This window comes from Chelonia mydas, chromosome 1, assembly GCF_015237465.2.
Source record: "Chelonia mydas isolate rCheMyd1 chromosome 1, rCheMyd1.pri.v2, whole genome shotgun sequence".
In the NCBI taxonomy this organism is placed as follows: Eukaryota; Metazoa; Chordata; order Testudines; family Cheloniidae; genus Chelonia; species Chelonia mydas.
Genome location: NC_057849.1, coordinates 121,578,686 through 121,603,021, shown reverse-complemented (window position 1 = coordinate 121,603,021; position 24,336 = coordinate 121,578,686). Strand labels below are relative to the sequence as shown.

At 42.8% G+C, this 24,336-nt stretch overlaps 2 protein-coding genes across 26 annotated transcripts in view; one reads left to right on the top strand and one right to left on the bottom strand.

The window, feature by feature from the left end:
• Window positions 1-10,557, bottom strand: part of LOC102936729 (cohesin subunit SA-2) — a 159,679-nt gene extending 149,122 nt beyond the window's left edge. For 23 of the 25 annotated variants that reach the window (XR_006287816.1, XR_006287817.1, XR_006287818.1 and 20 more), the window contains exons 1-2: window positions 9,261-9,634; window positions 7,753-8,439 (exon numbers count right to left, since the gene is read on the bottom strand). The gene's annotated coding sequence lies outside the window, so the exon portion shown is untranslated. Of the gene's footprint in view, window positions 1-7,752; window positions 8,440-9,260; window positions 9,635-10,081 lie in introns of those variants that run through there. The other 2 variants (XM_043537724.1, XM_043537725.1) reach the window with 2 other exon arrangements.
• GTPBP6 (GTP binding protein 6 (putative)) lies at window positions 9,732-24,023 on the top strand. The gene is made up of 10 exons (XM_037899340.2): window positions 9,732-10,086; window positions 13,304-13,441; window positions 15,773-15,843; window positions 17,318-17,448; window positions 18,258-18,328; window positions 19,373-19,531; window positions 20,083-20,291; window positions 21,772-21,920; window positions 22,692-22,844; window positions 23,452-24,023. The coding sequence occupies exons 1-10, from the start codon at window positions 9,732-9,734 to the stop codon at window positions 23,573-23,575; spliced, it is 1,560 nt and encodes a 519-aa protein (XP_037755268.1). The 3' UTR covers window positions 23,576-24,023.
• Window positions 24,024-24,336: the final 313 nt, after the last annotated feature.

Here is a 24,336-nt window from a genome sequence, read left to right as displayed (position 1 = left end):
TGCATTTTTTTTAAATTGTACTGTTTGTCATGTTACAAGTAAACATGCTAAATGGAGATGGTGCCTTGTGTAACATTAGACAGACTTTGTACACGGTCCCGATAATGTTCAGGGTTAATGACTAGAGAGTGTAAAAATGATCAATACAACTTGTTAAAAACTCATGTCGGTTTTCCTGTTAATAAATTAACAGAACATTGTTTGTAAGAACTAACGGTTTGTATATTCTGTTAAACAGATTAAAAGGGGGGTATGTTTTAATGCTTTTTCTGGGAGGGATCCAGCTGGTTTAAAAGCAACTCCGCATCTTAAAATAATGGCTTGAAAGCTCTTTGCCTATTCTCCTGATTATCTGAATTTTTGATTCTCCAATCTGGTCCTGGTCCCAATTAGATAGGTACATTTTGCTGTTAGTTTTTGTGTCTTTTGCTCGTTACTTCTAAATGGATTATCTCCTCTCAGATACACATGTGCAATCCCCGTTGATTTCAATGAGGCTGCATAGGTGTAACTGTGGGCAGACTGTGGTATGACATACTATGAAAGTATAACATGTGGCCATACCTTTTTAAAGTGCCCACAACATCTATCATTCATTTCTACCTAGGTTTCTACTTCAGCCAGGAATTTACTGGAAAGAGCACTGGAAGGCAACAAGACCTCGAAGCAAATTCTTAACAAGGAGAGGTGGAGATGAGTGTATCTCCAAACTCCTGTAGAACCCAAATGAGATGAGAGCACCCTGGAGAAGACCTGTTTTGGAGGTGGTGAGATCAGCAAGTAACTGATTAAAATTTAGGTTCAGCTTAGTGAAGATGCAAAAAACATATAAATAAGAACTGCACAAAAGTTTTTCTTCTGAATTTAAATTTTGCCTGTTTTAATCTTCTTTCATTTATCCATTATCTATATATTCCTTGACTAAGGTTTGTAATGGTTGTAAATATTGCTATAAATCTACTCTGCATTCTCTCTTACACAGTGATAGTGTTGCTTATAATACAAAAGAACATAAGAACTGCCATACTGGGTCAAACCAGTGGTTAATCTATCCCAACATAGGCACCGACTTCATGGGTGCTCCGGGGCTGGAGCACCCACGGGGAAAAATTGGTGGGTGCTCTGCACCCACTGGCAGCCAAGCTCCCCTCCCCACCTCACCTCTGCCTCCGCCTCCTCCCCCGAGCACGCCGCGTCCCCGCTCCTCCTCCCAGCACTTGCCGCCACAAAACAGCTGTTTCACGGCGTAACAAGCTCCGGGAGGGAGGGGGAAGGAGCAGGAACGCAGTGTGCTCAGGGGAGGAGGTGGGGAAGAGGCGGAGATTTGGGGAAGAGGTTGGAACAGGAGCAGGGAGGGGCAGAGTTGGGGCAGGGACTTTGGGGAAAGGGTTGGAATGGGGGCAGGACAGGGGTGGAGTTGGGGCGGGACTGGGGGTAGAGAGGGGTCAAGCACCCACCAGCGCCAGCAGAAGTTGGTGCCTATGTATCCCAATATACTGTCTCCAACAGTGGCCAGTGCCAGAGCTTCAGGTGGAGTACCCAGAACAGGGCAATTTTGGAAAGATCCTCCCATCTTCCCCTCCCAGCTTTTGGCAGTCATATTTAGGCCATCCTGAGCATGAAGCCATTGATGGATCCACCCTCCATGAACTTATCTAGTTCTTTTTTGAACCCAGTTATACTTTTGGCCATCTTAACATTCTATAGCAATGAATTCCATAGGTTAGCTGTGCACTGTGTGGAAAAGTATTTCCTCTTCTTTGTATTAAACCCCCTGCCTATTAATTTCATTGGGTGACCCTTTGTTTTTGTATTGTGGGAAAGGGTAAATAACACTTCTCTGTTCACTTTTTCCACACCATTCATGATTTCACAGAGGTCGATTATAGCCACCCTGGATTGTCTCTTTTCCAAGCTGAACAGCCCTAATCTTTTTAGTCTCTCCTCATATGGAAGCTGTTCCATATTCTTGATCATCTTAAAAAAAAAAAAGGAGTACTTGTGGCACCTTAGAGACTAACCAATTTATTTGAGCATAAGCTTTCATGAGCTACAGCTCACTTCATCGAGCTGTAGCTCACGAAAGCTTATGCTCAAATAAATTGGTTAGTCTCTAAGGTGCCACAAGTACTCCTTTTCTTTTTGCGAATACAGACTAACACGGCTGTTACTCTGAAACTTGATCATCTTAGTTATCCTTCTCTGAAACTTCTCCAATTTCACTATATCATTTTTGAGATGGGGCAACCTGAACTGGACACAGTATTCAAGGTGTGGATGCACCATCGTTTTATATAGTGTCATTATGATATTGACTTTTTTCTGTCTCTTTCCTAATAGTTCTCAACATTCTGATAGCCTTTTTGACCACTGCTATGCACTGAGCTGAAGTTTTCAGAGAACTATGCATAACAACTCCGATATCTCTTTCATTAATGGTAACAGCTAATTTAGAACCTCTCCTTTTATACGTATAGTTGTGATTGCTTTTTCCAACATGCATTACTTTGCACTTACTAACATTAGATTTCATCTGCCATTTTGTTACCCAGTCACCCAGCTCTGTGAAAACATAGTTTGGTCAACAAAAGTCGGCTTTTGTCAACAAAACAGTGGAGGAGTTTATACTGCAATGCTCCTCCTGCTGATTTAACTGTACTGCAACGCCAACATAATAAAATAAAATCAGGATGTGAGGCATAGAGCTTTTTGCAACAAAGTTAGAGCGACGCAATGTCAGTGTCAACACTGTGTTATGTCACCATACCTGGCCTTCAGGGTGTGTCCCACAATGCCTATCGTGGCCATTCTGGTCACCAATTTGAACTCCGCTGCCCTGCAGCCAGGTATATATGCATGCGCCCCTCTCTCTTTAAAGGCCCAGGAATGTTTTTAATTCCTCTTCTTGTTTGTTCGGCCCAAACAGCTCACATAGCATCTTTCCAGCTGACCATGCTGGCTCTCCCTCCTGGAGCACACCAGAGTTATTGGATCTGCTGAGTCTGTGAGGAGAGGCAGCTTTGCAGTTTCAGCTCTGCTCCAGTAGTAGGAACTTTGATACCTATGGGCAGATTGCTTGTGGCACGTTGAAGGGGCATGAAAGGGACATTCACCAGTGCCGTGCTAAGATCAAGGCGCTGAGGCAGGCGTACCAGAAGGCAAGGGAGGCCAATTGTCTGTCTGGTGCGTTGCCAAAGACATGCCGTTTCCTTACAAAGAGCTGCACGCCATCCTCGGTGGCAACCCCACCTTCACCGCCAAGAGCCCCATGCATACTTAGGGGGGCTGGAGACAGCAGCCAGCAGATTGAACCCAAAGGATGAAGTGGAGTTGGAGGAGGAGATGGGACAGGCAAATGGGATGTCTATTGGGGTGGTGAGCCAGGACCTCTTTTTTAACTTTGGAGGGGTCTAGCCAGTCTCAGCACTCCAGCTCTGGTGTGCATGACACAAAAGAGGGAAGCTCCAGTAAGCATCCATTGTGCTTTGATACTGCAGGGAGACATGAGGTAGCCCTTTGTTTTGTTTTTTTCCCAGGGTAGAAGGGGGACAGAAATAACCAACACAAGCGCTGTTTGTATCTGCTTTTCATTCCCCTGTGCATTGTGGAAAAGTTTGTTGATGCACACTGGCATTCCCGGGAATCCTCCATAGAAATCTCTAGGAAACTTTCCTGGAGGTACTTTGCAATCCTCTGCTGAAGGTTCCTTGTTTTTTCCCCCACAGTAGGAAACTTGCTGCACCAATCATCAATTACCTGTGCAGGCATCAAAGCAGCACATAAGCAAGCAGCATACAAACCCGGTCTGCAGCTGCATGCATGCAGGAGCTGCATCCTTGGTTACCCACAAGAGTGAGGTGTCAGCTGCTAACAACCCCGACTGTATAAAACGGTGCCAGTATTCATAATAGTGGCCCTAGGCTCTTGTATTGATACCCCTGTGAACCCCACCTTTTCTCCCATCTTGCCCCTTTCCCGCCACCCCAGGCCGAACTCATCATTAGAGCTCTTGCCGTGCTCTGTACTTGCTAAGGGAAAGTGAGAAAGTGGTGTATCTAGCTTGTATGAATCAAGGCTGTGAGTACACTCACAATAGTGCCTCTGCCTATCATTTCTTTAGCTTCTGCAGATGTTCCCTTGAGGATCTCCTCCTGCACACCGGCTGAGCAGCTCTCTCTGATGAGACAAACTAGGAGGAGTAAGGAAAACATTCAGGGAGATGTTGCAATCATCTGAAGCTACTTATAGCGAGCAGAGAGCATGGAGAGAGACTGAAAAACTGAAAATGGATAGCCAGGAGAGGAAACGGGCAGGAGTGGATGATACACCTGCTGGAGGACCAAACAGACATGCTGAGGTCCCACCTGCAGTGCAGGCAGAACACATGTGCTCGCCTCCCCCTGCAGCCCATATAGAACAGCCCATATAGAACTTCCTTCCATTCCCTTCCCAAACTCCACACACACATTCCTCGCATGTTCCTAGGTCATTGCAGTACCCCATGCATTCCACCCCTTGGGACATGTTACACAATGACAACTGGACATACACCCAGCTGTGAGAGCTTCATTTCAAAAAGCGCTCTTCAGTATCACATCCCTTGTAGAAAATAGAAACATTTGTATAGCTGATGAATAAAAATGTACGTATAAAAAGAAAATGAACATTTATTTGCCTATAACACATGGTGGTTGCTGCTGAAATTCATACACAGTGGCAATCAGTGCATTAGCAGAGTATAATTAATGCACACAAGGCAATCATTAAAAGGCTCATACTACAGTGAAAGAAAGCAATGCCTGGCTCAGTGCATTAAAGAAAAACACAGAATAGTGGGGCTCCTTCTCAAAATGCTCCTGCAAAGTCTCCCTGATTTGAACAGCCCCCGCACTGAACCCCTCTAACAGCCCTGGTACTTGGCTGCTCAAAAGCAGCTGCCAGCCGATCTACCTCAACGCTCCACCCCTGCGGAAACTTTTCCCCTTTAGCTTCACAAATGTTATGCAGAGCACAGCAATGACCATGGGAATATTTTCCTCACTGAGGTCTAAACTGCCAAAAAGGCAGCGCCAGTAACCCTTTAATCTGCCAAAGGCACATTCAACGGCCATTCTGCACCTGCTGAGCACGTTGTTGAAGTGCTCCTTGCTGCAGTCAAGGTTTCCAGTGTAAGGCTTCATGAGCCATGGGAACAAGGGGTAGGCTGGGTCTCCCAGGATCACAATTGGCATTTCCACATCCCCAGTTGGAATCTTCTGGTCTAGAAAGAAGGTTCCTGCTTTCCACTTTCTATATAGGCCAGCATTCCTGAAGATGCGTGTGACATGTACCTTCCCTGATCCCCCACATTGATGTCAGTGAAATGACCTAGGTGGTCCACCAGCGCTTGCAATACCATAGAAAAGTAGGCCTTTCTGTTCATGTACTCCTTCACAAGGTGGTCTGGGGCCAAAATGGGGATATGAGTGCCATCTATCACCCCACCACAGTTAGAGAATGCCATTGATGCAAAGCCATCCACTATTTCCCACACATTTCCCAGAATCACAGTCCTTCGCAACAGGAGACGATTAATGGCCCTGCACACTTGCATGACTGCAACCCCCATGGTGGACTTTCCAACTCCAAATTGATTTGCAACTGATCAGTAGCAGACTGGAGTTGCCAGCTTCCACACAGCGATCACCACTCACTTCTCCACCCTGTGGGCAGCTCTAATTTTAGTGTTCCTGTGCCAAAGGACAGGGGCAAGCTCCGCACACAGTTCCAAGAAGGCAGCTTTGTGCATCTGAAAGTTCTGCAGCCACTGCTTGTCACCCTATACCTGCATCACGATGCAATCCCACCATTTGTTAGGTGTTTCCCAAGCCCATACCGATGGTTCACCGTGTGCAGCGGCTCCATGAAAGCAAACAGCAATCTTGAATTGTTTCTTTCCATGGCACACAGCAGGGCAGACACCACGGTGTCATTATCTTATTCACAGTTCATGAAATACCGCAGGATCGGTTGTGTTGTGTTCTTAACGCTCATCACAAGACTGGAAAGCAGTGTGAGACAGATGGCGGGCATGCAGTTTACATGGGTGGTTGAAAAGCAGCGCAAAACGTAGTCAGAAGCTCATGGAATGATGGGACAGAGAAAACTGCATCATGGGACAGTAAGCCCGCCCCCATAAGACACTGTGATCCCTTGCCAGAGCACCCAGGGGCAAATGGTGACGAGTTGTAAGTGGGATAGGTACTCATGGTGCATTGCTCTCTGTCAACGCAAGAGCACCAACTGTGGACACACTCCACTATCACAAGGAGCATTGTGTGGATGTGCAAAAATAGTTTAATTACAGCAGTAGACGATTGTCGACATAACTTAAGTTGACTTAACTATGTAGAGTAGACATAACCTAGCTCTTCAAACTTAACTATCTTGAATAATTTTGTATTATCTACAGACTTTGCCATTTCACTGTTCAGTCCATTAATGACCTGGAAAAGGAATATGTTGAACAGCACAGGTCCCAGTGCAGATCCTTATTTCCCTTTCTCCATTCTGAAAACTAACCATTTATTCTTATCCTTTGTTTCTTATCTTTTAATCAGTTATTGATCCATACGAGGACCTCTCCTGTTACCCCATGGCTACTTAGCTTTCTTAAGAGCCTTTGGTAAAGGACCCTGCCAAAGGCCTTCTGAAAATCCAAGTACACTATATCCACCAGATCACCCAGGTCCACATTTTTTAACCCCTCAAAGAATTCAAACAGATTGGTGATGCATGACTTCCCTTTACAAAAGCCATGTTGACTCTTCCCCCCAACAAATTGTGTTTATCTATGTTTCTGACAATTCTATTCCTCACTATAGTTCCTACCAATTATTTCATCCAGTGCTGAAGTTACACCCAAAGGCCTGTAATTGCCAGGATTGCAGCTGGAGCCCTTTTTAAAAATCAGTATTACACTAGCTACCTTCCAGTCATCTGGCACAGAGGCTTGTTTCAGCAATAGGTTACATATTACAGTTAGTAACAACACAGTTCTTCAATTTCATGTTTGAATTCCTTCAGAACTCTCTGGTGAATACCATCTGGTCCTGGTGATCTATTACTGTTTAATTTATCAATTTGTTCTAAAACCTCTTCTATTGACACATCAGTGTGGGACAATACTTCAGATCTGTCACTCAAAAAGCATAACTTTGATGTGGGTATTTCTCCCACCTCCTCTGCAGCAAACACTGTGGCACAGAATTTATTTAGCTTCTCTGCAATGACCTTGTCTTCCTTGAGTACTCCCTTAACATCTTGGTCTTATAGTGGCTCCACTGCCTGTTTAACAGGCTTCCTGCTTCTGATGTACTTTAAAAAATTCGTACTGTTACTGTGTGCATCTTTAGCAAGTTGCTTCTCAAATTCTTTCTTAGCCTGCCTTATGAGGGAACAATAAAGGGAACAAATCATTTAGGTCAAGATTCTGCAAATTTTTCAGGGCAGGAAGACTCCTCTTTAAGTCAATGAGGGCCAAAAGTCACAGAAGAACTTGAAAAATTAAAAGTCTAATTTGATCTGCTTAAGGAAGGGAGGATGTAATCAATGAGGCAACAAAAGTAGGAGTTAGTACAGCACATAATCAGTAGCGAGAATCCCCCAAAGCCATGCATCATGGATCCACCCACTGACTGCAGGAGTCATTAGACAAGGGCAATTCACCAAAATACAAATGTATATTAGAAACTCCTCATTGTCAGGACTTACTTTTGGCTGGGGAGGTTACTGACTGTGTTGGGCTTGGCTATCATTGCCGTTACATCATTTCAGCAGAGTAAAAAGCAAGTTAACATGATCCACACCACTTTCAGGAAACTTCGCCAGGAATGGGAATAAGAGTAGGGTTACCATATTTCAAGTTCCCAAAAAGCAGACAGTGCAGGGAACGGGGGCAATGGAAAGGAAGGGAAGCTGAAGGGGGCGTACCTGCAGCAGGGGTACTCACGGGAGGTGGGGGGGGGCAGTGTCACTCCCTGTCACAGTGGCAGGGCAGCTAGCACAAGCCCAGGACACAGCAACAGTAGTCAGTCAGCGCCACCCTGTGGGATTGCTTCCCCTGGGCTGAGTGGGGCAAGGGGGCATGGGTCAGCAGGATTCAGCAGCTGTGACTTGCAGGGGAAAGGATCACTCAACTGCGGATGCAGGGGAATGGCCCAATCAGCAGTGGATACAGGGCTGGGACCAATTGGGAAGCTGATCAACGGGGGCTCTTTCTGAACTGCAGCTTCTCTACGCTGCAAAAACCGGGACATTTGCTGTTATTTGAAAACCCCGCTGGGACAGGGAAAGCAGGCTCAAAAAACAGACTTTGTCTGGGGAAAACAGGACATATGGTAACCCTAAATAAGAGCAGCAGAAACTAAACTCCACTTCCTTGGTTCTTGTAAGAGAAACCTGTCAAGAAAAAGAATGGCTAGAGGTTAGCAAGGCAAATCTTCTATAATAAAGTTAAAAAAGAAAGCCAAAAAAGCAAGCCATTTTAAAGGTAGTGACTTCAAAATAAAAGAATAATGGATTGTGAGGGTAAGGTGGAGATAGAAGCATCTAGCCCCTACGAACAGTCCCACAGAGCAAGTGGGGTTTTAAAAGTAACTAGAGGACATACTGTGGGTTCATATTTATCACTGCACCATTACAGAGAACACAGGAAATATGCAGGTACCACTCCCCCCCGAATGAGAAGCGATCCTAGGGCATTGCAGACAACATGAGCAATTAGTCATTTGGGGGATGCAATGATATAATACAAAGAAAGGAATACAACTGACTGTAAAGGTGGACCTCAGTGCAGTGAAAGGGGTGCAATGCAGCATAACAAAACCGGGGTCAAAACGCATGACAGGGTGCAGTAGTAGTCTGCAGTGGAGAGAGTGCTCCCTGTACCACAGGTGGTTTGCAATGCAAGACGGCTACGGTAAAGGGTTGCAGTGTAGAAGGGGTGCACGGTAGTGCAGGAAGGTACAGTATGAGGGGAAGCAGCGGGAGTTTGCAGAGCAGAAGGGGTTCAGTGCAGCACACTGCAGCACCGGTGTAATGCAAGAGGGGATGCAGCGCATGGAAATCGCATGCAAGGGGGTGGGGGGTGCAGTGCCGTGTAGGGCAGCGGATTGCCATACAAGAGGGAGGCGCCGCGCAGCACAGCCCAGGGGGGACGAGGCAATACATGGGCAGGACCCCCCCCCCCCCCGGGGGGGAGCATTAAGGACAGGACTCACCCCCTGACGCTCTGCGACACAAGCCCGTGACACCCGCGCGCGCTACCCAGACGCTGCGCGAGCCCGGGCGGCGCCCGCCCCCGCCTCAATCCCGGCGGCGACCAGTGGAGAGCCCCGATCCATTGATCCCCGAGAGCGCGTGCGCCGCCCAATCGGCCTACCAGAGAGCGGCCGCGTACCGCGTGACGCAGTGGAGCGAGGCACTCACTACACTTAATAAATTCCTCTTGCCGGGGGCCGGTCCTCCGGCAGCCAAAACCCCGCCCACGCAGGAAACGGACCCCGCCCAAAGGCAGCAGGGAGGGGGCGGGCCGCGCGGCGCGCAGCGGAACGGGTCTAGCGGCGGTGGCGCTTTCCTGGGGAGCCTCGTTGGGACGCGAGCGCGAGCACGAGCACGTACTCCTCGCGCAGGCTCTAACGGCGCCGGCCTCTGCCCCCCCCCACCCCCCTCTCGCGGTACCGGGGCGGGCGATGGGGCCCGGGCTCCTGCTGCGCGGGGCCGCCGCCCTATGCGGCCGGGGGCTCCGCGCCGCAGCGGCCGGGAGGCTCTGCCCGCTGCTGCCCCGGCCGCCCGCCCGGCTCCTCCGCACCGGGGGCTGCTGGTGCCTCCGCGCCGCGCTGGGGCCCCCGGGCCAGGGGAAGCCGCCCCGGAGCGTGGGGCGCGGGCGGGGGGCGGCGCACAGCGAGGAGGAAGAGGAGGAGGAGGATGGTGAGGAAGAGGAGCTGGAGGAGCTGCTGGCCCCAGGGCCGCCTCCCGGGGCCCAGCGGCTGCTCGTGGTGCACCCGGCCGTCAAGTGGGGAGCGAAAAAGCCCCAACTCACCACAGGTGAGGTGCGGGGGACTCTCCTCCCCCGGGCCCCGGTGCTCAGGGCACCAGCCTCGGCCCCCGAATCCTCTGGGTCTTTCTTTTCCCTGCAGCGGCGTGTTCCGGGCGGGGCAGTGGCTTGTCCGCCTCAGGGCGAAATGCGAGTGGAGGGAAGACACAGGCAGATTTTTTTTTTTTTTTTTTTTTTTTACCTTGACGTAGCCGCTGGCTGACATGGGACCCTGCTCCCCCTACCTGGGATGTACCTTGCGTCGTTTCCTCCAGGTGAAAACTGCCTGTGCGTGGCCTTTGTGAGGATTTGACGTCGAGGTAGCTATCCTGAAATACAAAACACGTCTCTTTTTGCAGGGGAGACAGAGGAGAGCCTTTCCCAAGCTCACTACTCAGACACTTTTCAGAGTAACAGCTGTGTTAGTCTGTATTTGCAAAAAGAAAAGGAGTACTTGTGACACCTTAGAGACTAACCAGTTTATTTGAGCATGAGCTTTCGTGAGCTCACGAAAACTCATGCTCAAATAAACTGGTTAGTCTCTAAGGTGCCACAAGTACTCCTTTTCTTTTTACTCAGACACTGACACCTGACCGATTGTAGCATGGTAGACTTACTGACTTAGCCTCTGTGTAATCGAAAATGCGTCTGTCCCCCTCCTGTCCTGTCAGTTGTTGCCCTTTTCGCTCTTAAAGCTTCTTCAGGATCTTTATGAATTAAATAAATCTTCAAGTATGTTAAGTGTCGTTACAAAGAGAACAATGAGCAATTGTTCTTTGTCTCTACGGGCGGTTGGACAAGAAGTAATGGCCTAAATCTGCACCATGGGAGATTTAGGTTAGATATTAGGAAAATCCAACTACAAGGGTAGTTAAGCTCTGGCATGGGCTTCCCAAGTGAGACTGTGGAATCTCCATCACTGGAGGTTTTTAAGAACAGGTTGGACAAACACTTGTCAGAAATGATCTAGGTTTACTTAGGCTTGCCTCGAGGTAAGGGGCTAGACTTGATGACCTCTCAAGGTCCCTTCTAGCCTTACATTCTAAATATAAACTTTACATTGTGAGGCAAGCAGGAATGGTTGGCAAACAACCAGAGAACAATTTTATCTCTTTAAGAAGTTTGCTATGTATTTTTTTCACATTATCAAGATACAAAGTCTAATTGGCCAACAGTTCTAGATCAGCATATGTTCCCCCTTTAAATAATGAATGCCACATTGACACTGTTTTGTTGCAAACTTAGTTCTTGATTCTACAAACACTTACGGACATGATCAACTTTTTTCAGGGCTTGTCTTCACTTCAGTGTTAGCTCTAGTTATCTACACTCAAGTTGACTGAGATAACCACTCCAACTCATGCTAGGCTATGCTGCAATCTGCTCAAGCATCGGCATCGCTTGAGCTTCAAGACAAACGCTCTGAAAGGCCAGTTAGTTAAAGTCTAAAGCACCACTTAACTCATGCTACAGATTTTTGTGCGTGCATGGGAGTCAAGTTAGGGGCAACATTCAAATTATACCTCAAGCTAACAAGGCACTGAAGATAAGCCCCTCAATGAAGTCTCATGGGACTGCTAATGTGCTTAAAGTTAAGCAAATGCATGTTTCCAGGATGGGGGCATTAGTAAGGAATACTGAGTTGTCTCTGGTTTCATTTTTCCACCACTGCAGCTAGTTATAGACATGTCTGTCTCTCTGGGATGGTAAGGAGTTTTGCCTTGGGTGACACCACTCCAAATGCTCCTGTCCTGCAGAAATCTGTAACGGAAAGCACTGGAGATCGCATAGTTTAGGGTATTTTACATTTGCATTTGATTCCTTGTCCTCTTCTTTACCAATCTTATTAATGGGAATCTTTCTAATATGGTCCGTAACAGCTGTTCATGATTTTCAGATATCATCCCTTCGCTGCCACTTTAGTAGACTTGTGCCTCAACCAATGCAGCCAATTTGATGAGGCAACTGTTTTGTCCAGTATAACTTTAAGGCACAAATTATGAGACTTCCACCACTTTCTTTGGGAGACTGTTCTTCAGCCTAATTTTAATTTATCTCATTCATAAGAAGTTTATCTAAATTTCATTCTAGTTTGTCAATGCTGCTGGCCACAGCCTGTGTTGAAAACTGTTTTAGGAAGTGCTGTTTTCAAAACTACTAGATGTACTACAACACATGAAACAAACTGGGTCAGTGGTTCTCAACCATTTCTGTACTATTTTCTCATGTTACAAATAAAAAAAAGTTTTGCACTCTCCTCCTGTCTAGCCAGAAAGGCAAAGAGGATGGTTGTGAACCGATTGAAATCTATTTATGACCCCCAAGTGGAGAACCTGTTCACTAGGTGAATGTTTCAAAATTATTCCCAGCTATCTCAAGGAAAAACTCACTTAACCAATCTGCAGTAATCTTGGCAAAAGAGAAGACTTTTTTTTAAGTAGGAAGAAACTTTTTTCAGCAAATATAATTTAAAATATCAAATACACTGTTTTCCATTTAGAGTGAATGGATGATAAATTTTCTTTCTCCCAACAATTTTCCTAGGTCCAGTTCTGCAATTTGATTTGCCTGGGTAACCTTTATACCTGCCTAGGGTCCCTTTAAACTCAGTGAGGCTCTGTACAAGTTCAAGAGACTACCCAAGTTACTCAGAATGCAAGACTGCGAGCCCTGCTCTGCTGTGTTTCTAGTAAAGCAGGAGTCAGTATCGCTGCCTATTGCTATTCTGTCTATGAACCAGCATCACTGATGATGTCAGGAACAATGTGCACAACTCTAGAAGTTCTTTAAATATTTCTACAAAACAGTAAGGAGTTATTAACACATTGTTTTGCTGTCACAGTTTTCCCATCATCTTTCTGTAAGTAGGCTTAAACAAAAATTTTGATAGTAACCCTTTTAGGACTGAAGTACAATGTTGATGCAAATAACTATGTAATTTCCTTGTTAATTTGTGCAGATTTTTTGCCAATATAGTTAATACCAGTTCCTCAAACGAAAATGACTTTTTTGCTGATGTAACTACATCTAACCTAGGGCTTTTGCTGTCCTATCAATGTTGGTGAGGGCTATAATTTTTTCACATTCTAACCAACAGAGCTATGCCAGCAAAACTTTTTTAAGTGTAGACCAGGCCTCACTGTTTATGTTCTTATTGCAAATGTTGGAAATATGTGTGCAGAGTTAGGACTGTATACTATAATCTTTTTTCTTTTTCCAATGCTAAAGCTGAATTACAGATCGCTGAAGCTGTTGCTCTAATAAACACCCTTCATAATTGGACGGTTTTAGACAAAATAATTATGTCTACAAAAACTCCTGACAAGAAGTTTATTTTTGGCAAAGGAAATTTTCAGATTCTGACAGGTAAGAAGAAAACAAAAGATTTCTTAATACAGTATATCATACTAAGTGAAAGATTTTTACCCTTCTTAAGCTAATTAATGGTTATTGCAGACACAGGGGAGAGTTAAGGTTTTGTCTACTTCATGGCCAGGTTTACAAACAAACTTCAGAGATGTTAATTAAAAACATGCAAGATGGAAATAACCAATACTTGCTGTAAGGACTTGTTTTCACTGCAACAGTTAACATGAGTTAATACACTTGAGTTACTCTGCTCGACCTAGTCTACATTTGCACTACAGAATGATTGGGTGAGCTATAACTCCAGCTGTTGAATCTCCACAGCATTGCTAGCTTGAGCATCAGTAGCACTCGATTTCCAACCCACCACCTGCCAGTCCAGCTAGCTCAAGCCTAAAGCACTTAGGTTGAGCTAGAGATTTTTGTGTGTGGATGGAAGTTGGGTATGGGTCAAAACTCAAGTTTTAACTTGAGCTAACACTGCAGTGAAGACAAGCCCTAAATGTGTGATATATAGTATGATTCTAAATACCTTAGGTAAAGGTATGCAATATACAGGGTGATTCTGAATAAAATTAAGTGACTGACTTAAGTAAAGGTGACAGCTGCCTTTGACCCAGGTCAGTAGTGATCAAAACCTGATGATTATTCAATAGACTATGTGAAGTGAGTTCATATTCTTAGGCCCAGATCCACAAAGGGATTGAGGCATTGGAATGCCTAACTTTTAGGGGCCCAGCTGCTCAGCAGAATCCACAAACCCTCGGCTTTCTGTGCAATGCATGGGGGGAGAGAGGCACCTAAGAATGGGATCCACAAAAGTCTAGGTGGGCAGCTGCTTAAATTAACCCATAGCAGATGCCAACAAGAGGAATGCGTCCTAAATCCTGCCCCTCAGGGAGTTAGGCACCTCAATCTGGGCTGGAGGAGGAGACACGCATAAGCGCTGACTTCTTCTCTGTCTGGAGGAGTGCTTGACCTCTGCCCAAGCCTGCCCCCACTCCATCCCTTCCTCTAAGCCCCCACCACAGACCCCGCCCCCACTCCACTCCTTCCCCCGCGGTCCCACCCACGCCTCTTCCTGGCCCTGAGAACATCCTGTCCCCACTCTTCCCCCTCCCTCCCAGCGCCTCCCGTACAATGGGTTCTAAGCACATGCTAATTTTTTCCGTGGGTGCTCCAGCACCTGGAATTGGCACCTATGGAGACACGTATCTTTGCTTGGGATCCACAGCCATGAACCCTCTCTTGGAGTCAGTCACCTAAGCTGTTTCTTGCAAGAATGGTGGCTGTACATGCCTAACGCCACACAAAATTGCTGGTGCAAGTGGATCTCCCTTATAACCTTTAGCACAGCGAGTAGAGCACTTACCTGGGATGTGGGAGTCCCCAGTTCAGTTCCCACCCCTACCCGATGAAGTTAAGGGCTGTGAACATGGGTTTCACTCCTCTCGTGAATGCCCTAACCACTGGACTATAGACTCGTTCTCATGCTCTCTGGACCAATGCATATTTAAGTAGTTCTACAAAATTGACTTGCTCATTAGGAGAGATTGAGAGAGACCAATGTTAGACTATACTGTAGCCCAGTGGTTAGGTGGAAGACATCTGTTCAGGAAGAGGGAGGACTTGAATCAGGGTCTCCCATATCCTGGGTGAGTACCCTTTAGCCCACTGGCTAAAGCATCAGGGAGAGCCTGCCCCAGCCATTTTGTGTGAACAAGGTAGGAGGGGGAACACCTATCTTCATCTGGTTGGAGGAGTGCACTGGGGCTTAGGTGTGATAAAGGTGTCCAGGCACTGCCTAAGGCAGCAGTGTGCATGCCTAGAGGCAGAAATTTAGGCACATAGGGGACTTCCACAGCAAAAATGTAGGCAGCGAGAGAGTTTGGGCCCCTAGGTGACAGCTGAACAGTGATTCTGAGGATTTCATATCCACATAAATTTTACATTTAGGCACCTAAATCCTTTTGTGGATCTGGGCCCTAGTACTCTTCCTAGTCTCCATGTGTCAGCAAGAAGCATCCTATCATGTTTCTTGGCAATCTCAGCAGCCCATAATCCATGGACTGAATGGGCCTGGAAGCAGAACTTTATCCTCTCATCCTTTTTGGTAGTCCTTTTAGAATACACTTGGAACACATAGTCACACAATGTGAAAGCACGTACTGCTGTGCCTGTTCTGTAAACAAAGAGTGTACTTTCGTGTGCTGTCAGTCTATTATTTCATGAACACTGCATTCACTTTTTAACACATAATTAAAATAGCCTTTTTGCTCTAGATTGGCATTAACCATTACAAAATTACACAATGCAATCCTCTTTATTTAGAAAAGATTAAAGGATTACCACACATAACGGCTGTCTTCTTGAATATAGAAAGGCTCTCTCCACTGACAAAGGTAATTTAAAAAACAATATTTAAGTGTATTTTTTTTATGTTCTACATTAGTGGTGGGCAATCCCATCAGGGTAATCCAGCCACTGAGAGCTGCAGGCGACCCACCAGCGGATTACCCTGTTGGGCCACATGCAGGCCACAGGTTGCCCACCACTCTTCCACATCCAAAGGCTGTGTTTGGAATGTACTGATGCTCTGAAAAGTTAAGGCCAACTTTTGACTCAAAAGCTGCACATGACATTTTTTTAAGCCAATTTGGCCAAATTATGCCTGATGTAAGCAAAGCTAGTTCCATTGACTTTATTGGGCATTATACCTCTTCATGGCTGAATTCGGCACACTGACATCCTGGTGGTCTTTTAATCTGGGTTCTACTCCCAGCTCTGCCGCTGGCTCATTGGTATCTTGGACAAGTCACTTCATTTTTGTTCCTCAATATCTCCATCTGTAAAATGGGGGGAAACTTAGCCTTCTTGGTAAAGCACTTCAGGATTTTTGGATGAAACATTCTCTATATTAAAATGCTAGGCATTAATATTTAACAGGAAATTAGTTAAAAATGCAAGCTACGCATATATTTTAATTTTCATGTACTTTTTTTTTTTTTTTTTTTACACTTTTTAAGTATGTTTTAAAGGGACACTGGTTATAATTTATACATTTTAAAAAACCTTAACTTCATTACTAATGATTCCTTAAGTGATTAAAACTGGAAAAAATTAAAAATGAATATGCTCTTCACTATTTATGCTCTGCTTTTATTTTTTGTATTTCATTTAGGGAAATAGAAACCACTGGTACTTGTCATTTAGACGTTGTAGTGATAGGCAATTTTAGAAAAGCACTGAAAATAGACAGTGTCACTTTCTAGTTCTCATGCATAAGCAGCATCCTGCACTGTTTTGGTTGCAATCTCTGCAATTATTATCATCTGTGTTATTCTTTACTAGTTGGTTTTATTTAAAGTTTTTAGATGATTATGGATAGAGTTTGTGAAAAGATTTTAAGTTCCACATTTTTTGACAAAAATAAGAGACACATTTTTCTCAAAAGTGTACCAGTTTTTCATCCTTCTCTCATTTGTGGAAATCTTTCTATTGATATTAGGTTTTGTAAAAGCTTGTTTTACCAAACTTATATCTTGGACATAATTTAACATGATAGTGGCCATGATTCAACAAGGTACTTAAGAATGTGTGTAACTTTAAGCAAATGAGCAGTCCAATGAACTTCAATGGGACTACTCATACTTAAGCACCTTACTGAATCAGGGTTGAACCAGCTTCCAGCAGAAAAGGAGCTCTGTGTAAGCTCGCAAGCTTCTCTCTCTCACCAACAGAAGTTGGTCCAATAAAAGATATACCTCACCCACCTCGTCACTCTACAGTTTAATTTCTTCACCCCGCTGCATGCATATTGACTTATATACATCATCCTTAAAAACCCTCAGGTTATCTTATCTTATGTTTTTAAAGAAAGAACTGGAAGATGCTTGGGGAGTGACGGTTTTTGACAGATATACAGTTGTCCTTCATATTTTTCGTTGCAATGCTCGGACTAAGGAGGCAAAACTTCAGATTGCATTGGCTGAAATCCCACTTCTCAGGTACTTCCAATTGTGCAAATAGCAGATGTTAGTATTTCGATATAACATAAAGGCATATTCTTCACAATCACTAAAATGGTGGTACTATTCTTGGGGGTGGAGGAGTCAATGGTTCTTTTTTGTATAATATGCTTTATAGCATTTTATGCCATTAACTGTCCAGAACAGATCAGAATATAGCATTGCTTTAAGCTTTTCACCATTGACTAGCCACCCCCCCAAAAAAAAGACGTTCACAAGATATCCTTACCAAATAAATTTCTCTTGTGAATTGCTAGTTCATCCCCATCCCAATCCCAGTAACCTGCCAGGAACAGCAGCAGCAACTTTCTTCTTAGAAAATATATGGTAAATTTATAGTATATAGGGTTAGAATTTTAGCTCTCAGCAGAGGAGTTGAGAATACCAGATTAGAGTCTGGTTGATTTATGTGTGTATCCCACATCAAAATACTGGCAAGTTAAGTACATGGTATATTTTGTATAATTACCATTCCTATACCTGACTGAAGTCAGTGGGAGTTATGTATGTGCATCTGACAGTATGATTGGCTCCCTGAAATTTTGGCTCAGTCATTTTTTCTGCAGTTATTATTTGATAACGGTGTTGTCTGTTGAGGAGCCAGGAAATTTGGATTCCATTCCTAATATGGCCTTGGGCTAGTCGCTTAACTTCTCTGTGTCCCAGTTTTCCCAGCTGTAATATTAGGTTATTACTACTTAGCCATGTTTGTGAAATAATTTTAAGATCCTTTAATTAAAGTCATTATATTTACTTTGGTAAAAATGTTACTCTTCTTCGATTGCCAGAACAAATCTGAAAAATGAGATGTCTCAGTTAGATCAGCAAAGAGGTGGATCAAGATACATCATGGGTTCAGGTAAAGTGTAAATATTTGTGAACTGTAGGATTATCCTCTATAATCTACGACCAGGTTTAATTGCTTTTTGGAAGTCATGGTACTTGTGACCAGGGTGGATTGATTTAAGAAAAGGCTAAATCAATTTAATTATTTAAATCAACAAGTGGAAAGTCTTGATTTAAGTTATTGATTTTAGTCAGCTTGTCCATTTGTACTTCAGTTATTTTCTAAAGAAAGCTGTGTTCTCATTGGCTGATACAAACATGTTGATTTACAACTAAATAGAGCCTTTACACTAGATTTGGTACATCTGTTTGCTACCTAGTAGGGTACACTGACTATAACTGTATAAGTTTATTTAAGCAATTTATATAGCTTAATATTTTCAGATTCTTATTGTATATTTTTAGTATTTTAAAAATGGTGAAATTATATAGCGCTTATTTACTAGATAATTTAACTGTTTGCTCATGGCTTGCGTCAAGCTGCATTAGGTTGGTAACAGCAATTTAATTAAACATACAAAACAGCCTGTAAAATGTATTTTTATTTAACAAAACAACCTTAAATATTTTGGACACATAAATTACTGTATTTTTCCATGAGCTGGAGAGTAAGTTGCCCAGGTGGGTGGAGTCATAAATACTCATGATTTGAGAATTGAGCCAGTCAGAGCTCAGGTAGAGAGAAGCTATAAAATAGGAGTATGAGACCACCCGGTGGGCTCAGTGGACGATCCTGATGACATACATGACCACATACATAGACACAGACCACATTAGTATTATTTTTAAAATGCCTAAAGATGTGTTAGTTGCCAGAAAGGGCAATGAGCAGCCTATATGGTTGCTGTGGTATGACAATTGTAACTTTGTCTTTAAAAGTCAATTGTAACTTTGTCTTGGTTCTGTGTTAGTTAAGCAATTGAATTAATGTATTCTTAAGACTGCTTTGAATTTATATTGTCAGTTCTCTATCACCGTTTTAAGTAGTTTCATAACACAGCTTGATTTCCATCTCTCTTATTGGTTGTTCAGCCACTTATTAGTTTATATTCTTTAGGTGAGACTTTCATGGAAATGCAGTATCGTCTCTTGAAAGAAAAAGAATTTAAAATTAGGAATGCCCTGGAAAAGCTGAGAAGAAAGAGGTCTGTACTCAGAACTCAGCGTAGAAGGCGTGAGTTTCCAGTTATCTCAGTAATGGGCTACACTAATTGTGGTAAGAAAAAACTCCTGAAATTATAACACAGAAGAGCTTACATTTTTAATATTTAATTAGAAGCACTAGCTAAAATCTCATTTCAGCATGCATGGGCTTTGTGTTACCAAATTTTAATTAGTTCCCTGATTGTCTAATGAATACATGTCAATGAGAATTTTGGTAGAAAGGCAAACAAAGCTTGCTGTTTGTTAGTGAGATCTGCTGCAGTTCTAGAGCCAGGTTTTGCCCTGGATAATTGCTCGATTCCTATTATTGTCAATAGGCATTCTGCATACTGTACAAGGGGAGATTATGCCTCTTAATGTGTATCCTTATCGCTGGTCAAAATGGGTACTAGGTTAAAACGCCATTCTAACTTTATAACTTTCTGTAAACAGCCAGCAGATAGTAATTATTTTCAATCAGTACCATCATGAGCTGGATTTAAACTGGTGATCTATGGGTAAAAGTTCCTGTATCCCATTACTCAATCATTTGAGATATGTATGTTAATTTTACTTGAAGCAGTCTGTTTAAATTGTGTTTTATTCAGCTCTGATTTCTGTTAGGGAAAACCACTTTGATCAAGGCATTGACTGGAGATGAAGGACTGCAGCCTCAAGATGGACTGTTTGCCACTCTTGATATTACAGCTCATGCTGGCTATCTACCCTCACACCTGGCAGTTATTTATGTTGACACTATAGGGTTTCTCTCTGAATTGCCTCATGATCTCATTGAGTCCTTTTCAGCCACATTAGATGATGTGGCTTACTCAGTAAGTAATTGATTCTAAAACATATCAATGTCTGGACTATTGTCTTTGGGACAGTCTTCACCTTTGCAGAGGGGTGGGAGTTAACTGGCTTGCTGTTTATAGTGGCACATCTGACTAGCTTTATTGCAGCATTTGGTTGGTGGTGGATACTTTCGTCACTATTGCACAATATCTTGTTTTAAGCCAGTATTCCACTTTTATGTTTTGTGTATTTTTAAGTGTGACAAGATTTCACAAATAAAATTTATACAAAGTATCCATGTCTGTTCCAATATAATTGTATAAAAACCTAGATAGAGGTTTATGGGTCTTTGAGAATACCTTTTTTGAAAGAAAGGTGTAGGGAGAAACTTTTTTTAGAAATTTGTTTAAAATTAAATTTATTTCAGTACCATAAATAACAGCCAGTAGGTGATGAAATTGTAGCCTGAGGTATGAATAATCATGAAATTAATTTAAATGTACTTTCCTAAGACTTCGCTATTAAAATGAATTTCAAATGGCATTAGAGCCATACAGTTCATATACATACCCACAGACATGTAAAAACCAAGTTAACATGTAAAACTCATAAAAATGACATTTTGAAAGCTAAGACTCCAACTGTCTTTGTCCTTTTCTGCCTAGTTATTGCAGTTTATGCAAGATGTTACTTTTGGACGTCAGTTTTTAGAAATTTTTAGAATAATATGTAGGCCCGAGATGCTGAACCATTTTGAGTCAGGTGCTAAAAATAAAAGGTTGCTATATTTTGGATGCCTGTAATGTGTCACTTGCAATATGCTTCTTGCCCAAATCTCTGGTCATGGGTGCACCAAGGCCTAAACTGTGTGTATACAGTTTGTGCCAACAGATTTACTGCGTACCAGAGGTTCTCCATCACTGACGCAGGTGTACTAAAGGCTATGGGGAAGAATAAAGTTCTAGAGTGTTTTATAGCATTACAAAAAAGCATGTATTACCTAATATCCCACTTTCTGTTGGCTAGGATAAAAATCACTGCCCATCTTATAAGCTTTTTGAAGTATCTGCGTTGTTCTTTCTGTATCTCCCCAAAATTACACAAGCAGTGTGTGGGGTTGGATTTCTTCAGGGCTATTACCGCTCTTTCTGCTGTTTTTTTTCAAGTCCTTGTCTTTGCTCAACCTTGGCTTGGAAAGATGAGCCAATTTCTCCCTGAAACCTAAGAAAATCATAACTAACTTGGTTGGGAGGGTTTGTTTTGAGCCCATATGAGGCAGTTTGCACCCCTTTATGGAGCTAAGGACCAAGCTACAGACCTGCTACACATCTAGCCTTTCACTTTGGAGTAAACATTTGGTTGTGATTTGAAATCTGTTCCAGAAATACAGCTTAATTTGTTAACCTGTCTTTGTACTCTTCACTACAAAGGAATGTCCCTCATGAAACAGAAATGCCAAATATTATTTTAAAACAGCCATTATCACCAGTAATCATATTGTGTACTTACATTTTCTAGGATTTAATAGTTCATGTGAGGGACATTAGTCATCCAGAAACTGTCCTCCAGAAAGCAAGTGTTTTGTCTGTTCTGAAGAATCTTAATCTTCCAAGCCATCTACTGGATTCAGTTGTAGAAGTTCATAACAAAGTGGATTTGATAGAACGGTAAGAGGAAAAGTACAGTTCTAACACTGTTATTGCACTTTAACTCATGTTTCCTAGTTGTATTGTAGCATTTACAAGTACCGTATTTACTTGTATCATTGCGCACACATACTTGCAAAGGTTTCAGAGTAGCAGCCATGTTAGTCTGTATTCGCAAAAAGAAAAGGAGTACTTGTGGCACCTTAGAGACTAACCAATTTATTTGAGCATAAGCTTTCGTGAGCTACAGCTTACTTCATCAGATGCATAAAAGTGGAAAATGCAGTGAGGATGTTTTTATACACACAGACCATGAAAAAATGGGTGTTTATCACTTCAAAAGGTTTTCTCCCCCCACCCCACTCTCCTGCTGGTAATAGCTTATCTAAAGTGATCACTCTCCTTACAATGTGTATAATTTCCAGCACATATCCAGGTCTTCTCTCCCACCACCCCGCTGTCCTGCTGGTAATCTAGTTTTCCAGTCCTGCAGGGAGCTTCCAGCCACTTTTTGTATACACTACTAGGATACTGGTTCCTCAGTCCTTTCCTTATATAAGGATCTGGAGAGCCTTGTCTTTAGAAGTAAAATAAGATCGGAGCTCATTATCATCTGCAGATAAGATGCCTGTGTAGTCAGACACCAGAATCTAATGTACAGCCAAATAGTCTGTTTGGAACACATCCAGCCTTTTTAGAGGTACAACCCCTCATCTGCTGTTAAATTCCTGCATCTCAGTTAAGTCACCTGCTTTGCCAGCACATCTCTACCTGACAGTTGTTGCCTTCCAGGTATCAGTCCCCTGAAACAAATGCTATAGCTGTTTCTGCTCTTCTTGGATATGGATTAGAAGAACTGAAAGGGGAGATTGAGAGAACAGTTTTGAAAACAACTGGGAAAAATATTCTGACAATTAAAGTCAACTTAGGTGGACCTCAACTAAGGTAAACAATTGCGACTTCTACAGTCAGACTTTTTGAAAGGCAGGGGTGTGTGTGTGTGATATATAATGTGAAACTTTATTTTCTGAGAAGTTGACAAATTGTATTAATTTTGGTTTCAATCTGTGATAAGAATGGGGAGACAACTTTTGAAGTTTTGTCTGAGACAACTTTTGAAGTTTTGTCTGACCAATCTCCGATGAAATGATATAGTCTCCCAAAGAAGTCTAGATGCTGCTTTTTTTAAGTGTTCTTTTGTAGGAGGACTTATGAGAAGTGATTCTTCTACATTGTGTAATTTACTACGTATATGCATACAAAATATTTTTTTCAAACAAAGAACCTCTTGGAGCTAGAGCCACCATTGAATCCAATAAAAGACCACAAATCTTAGACATTTTGTGAAGTATTATACCTCTTTTCAGAACAGGAGTAGCTTATTGTGGGAGCAAAAATAAGGATTTTTCCCTTTGTTAGGCTTATTTGTTTCAAAGTTTGGAATTACTTGCATTTAAAATGTATATAAATGTCCTGTACTTGATGTAAAATAAAGGCCTTGTTTTGTGCATTATTGAATGCCTGTAAGGTGCTGATGAGTTTTTCTTTTCAGTTGGCTGTATAAAGAAGCAACAGTTCAGGAAGTGGATGTTATGCCTGAAGATGGCACAGCCAATGTGAAGGTGATCATAAGTAATTCTGCTTTGGGCAAATACAAAAAACTTTTCCCACAATAACAAGTTATTTATTCTGTGCAATAGTCTTTGGAAAAAGAACTAATCAGCTGGCAGTAAGGCTTTTTGAAATGAAAGTAATAATCTCTGTGTTCATATGTGGGCAGGATTGACACAATCTCTATTGCATAAGTTTTTTGGAAGCCTGACAGTGAGCTGAAGTTGGAGCTATGTAAAATAGTGTCGGTGCTTCCTAAATGCCTCTTCATGGAAATACTACAGACCTCCAGCCTCTTTCCATTGACAAACACATACCAAGGAAAGCACTAATTTCAGACTATGAAACGTTCATCGGTGTGTGATGAACACAACAGCTGCTCTAAACTCGGGCCCTGGAGATTTTCTGAACCACTGTGTGGTAACCAAATTCAATTTCAGCACATTGCCAAGTTTATTAAATCATGTATGCTAGTTTTTATGTAACAAGTTTAAGAATAAATATTGTTTATTAGTGCTGGTCCTGGCTACTTTTATTTCATGACTGGAAATTATAAACTATAGAGGGAAAAGAGAGATTGCTGGCCACCACACAATTGCTTAAGCTTCTTATAAATAATAGAAGGTAGAGATTGCTGTGTTCATTAGGCAGTTTGCTTACTAAAAGGTTAGTGCAAAGGATTTAGTTAATTATATGAGGGTAAAAAATGCATGTCTGTGTAGAGTTTTAAGCAGGGAAATAGAAGAAACAAACTTTTCTACAACACAAATGTCCAAACAAAATAAGGAACTGCTACCTAGCTTTGAATACTGTGTTTTAACTATTA

Coding starts and splice junctions, on each gene's coding strand:
- GTPBP6 (XM_037899340.2), top strand. CDS start 9,732: ATGGGGCCCGGGCTCCTGCTGCGCGGGGCCGCCGCCCTATGCGGCCGG. Junction 19,532..20,082: donor AATGGGCTACACTAATTGTG/GTAAGAAAAAAC, acceptor GATTTCTGTTAG/GGAAAACCACTTTGATCAAG. Junction 20,292..21,771: donor TAGATGATGTGGCTTACTCA/GTAAGTAATTGA, acceptor TACATTTTCTAG/GATTTAATAGTTCATGTGAG.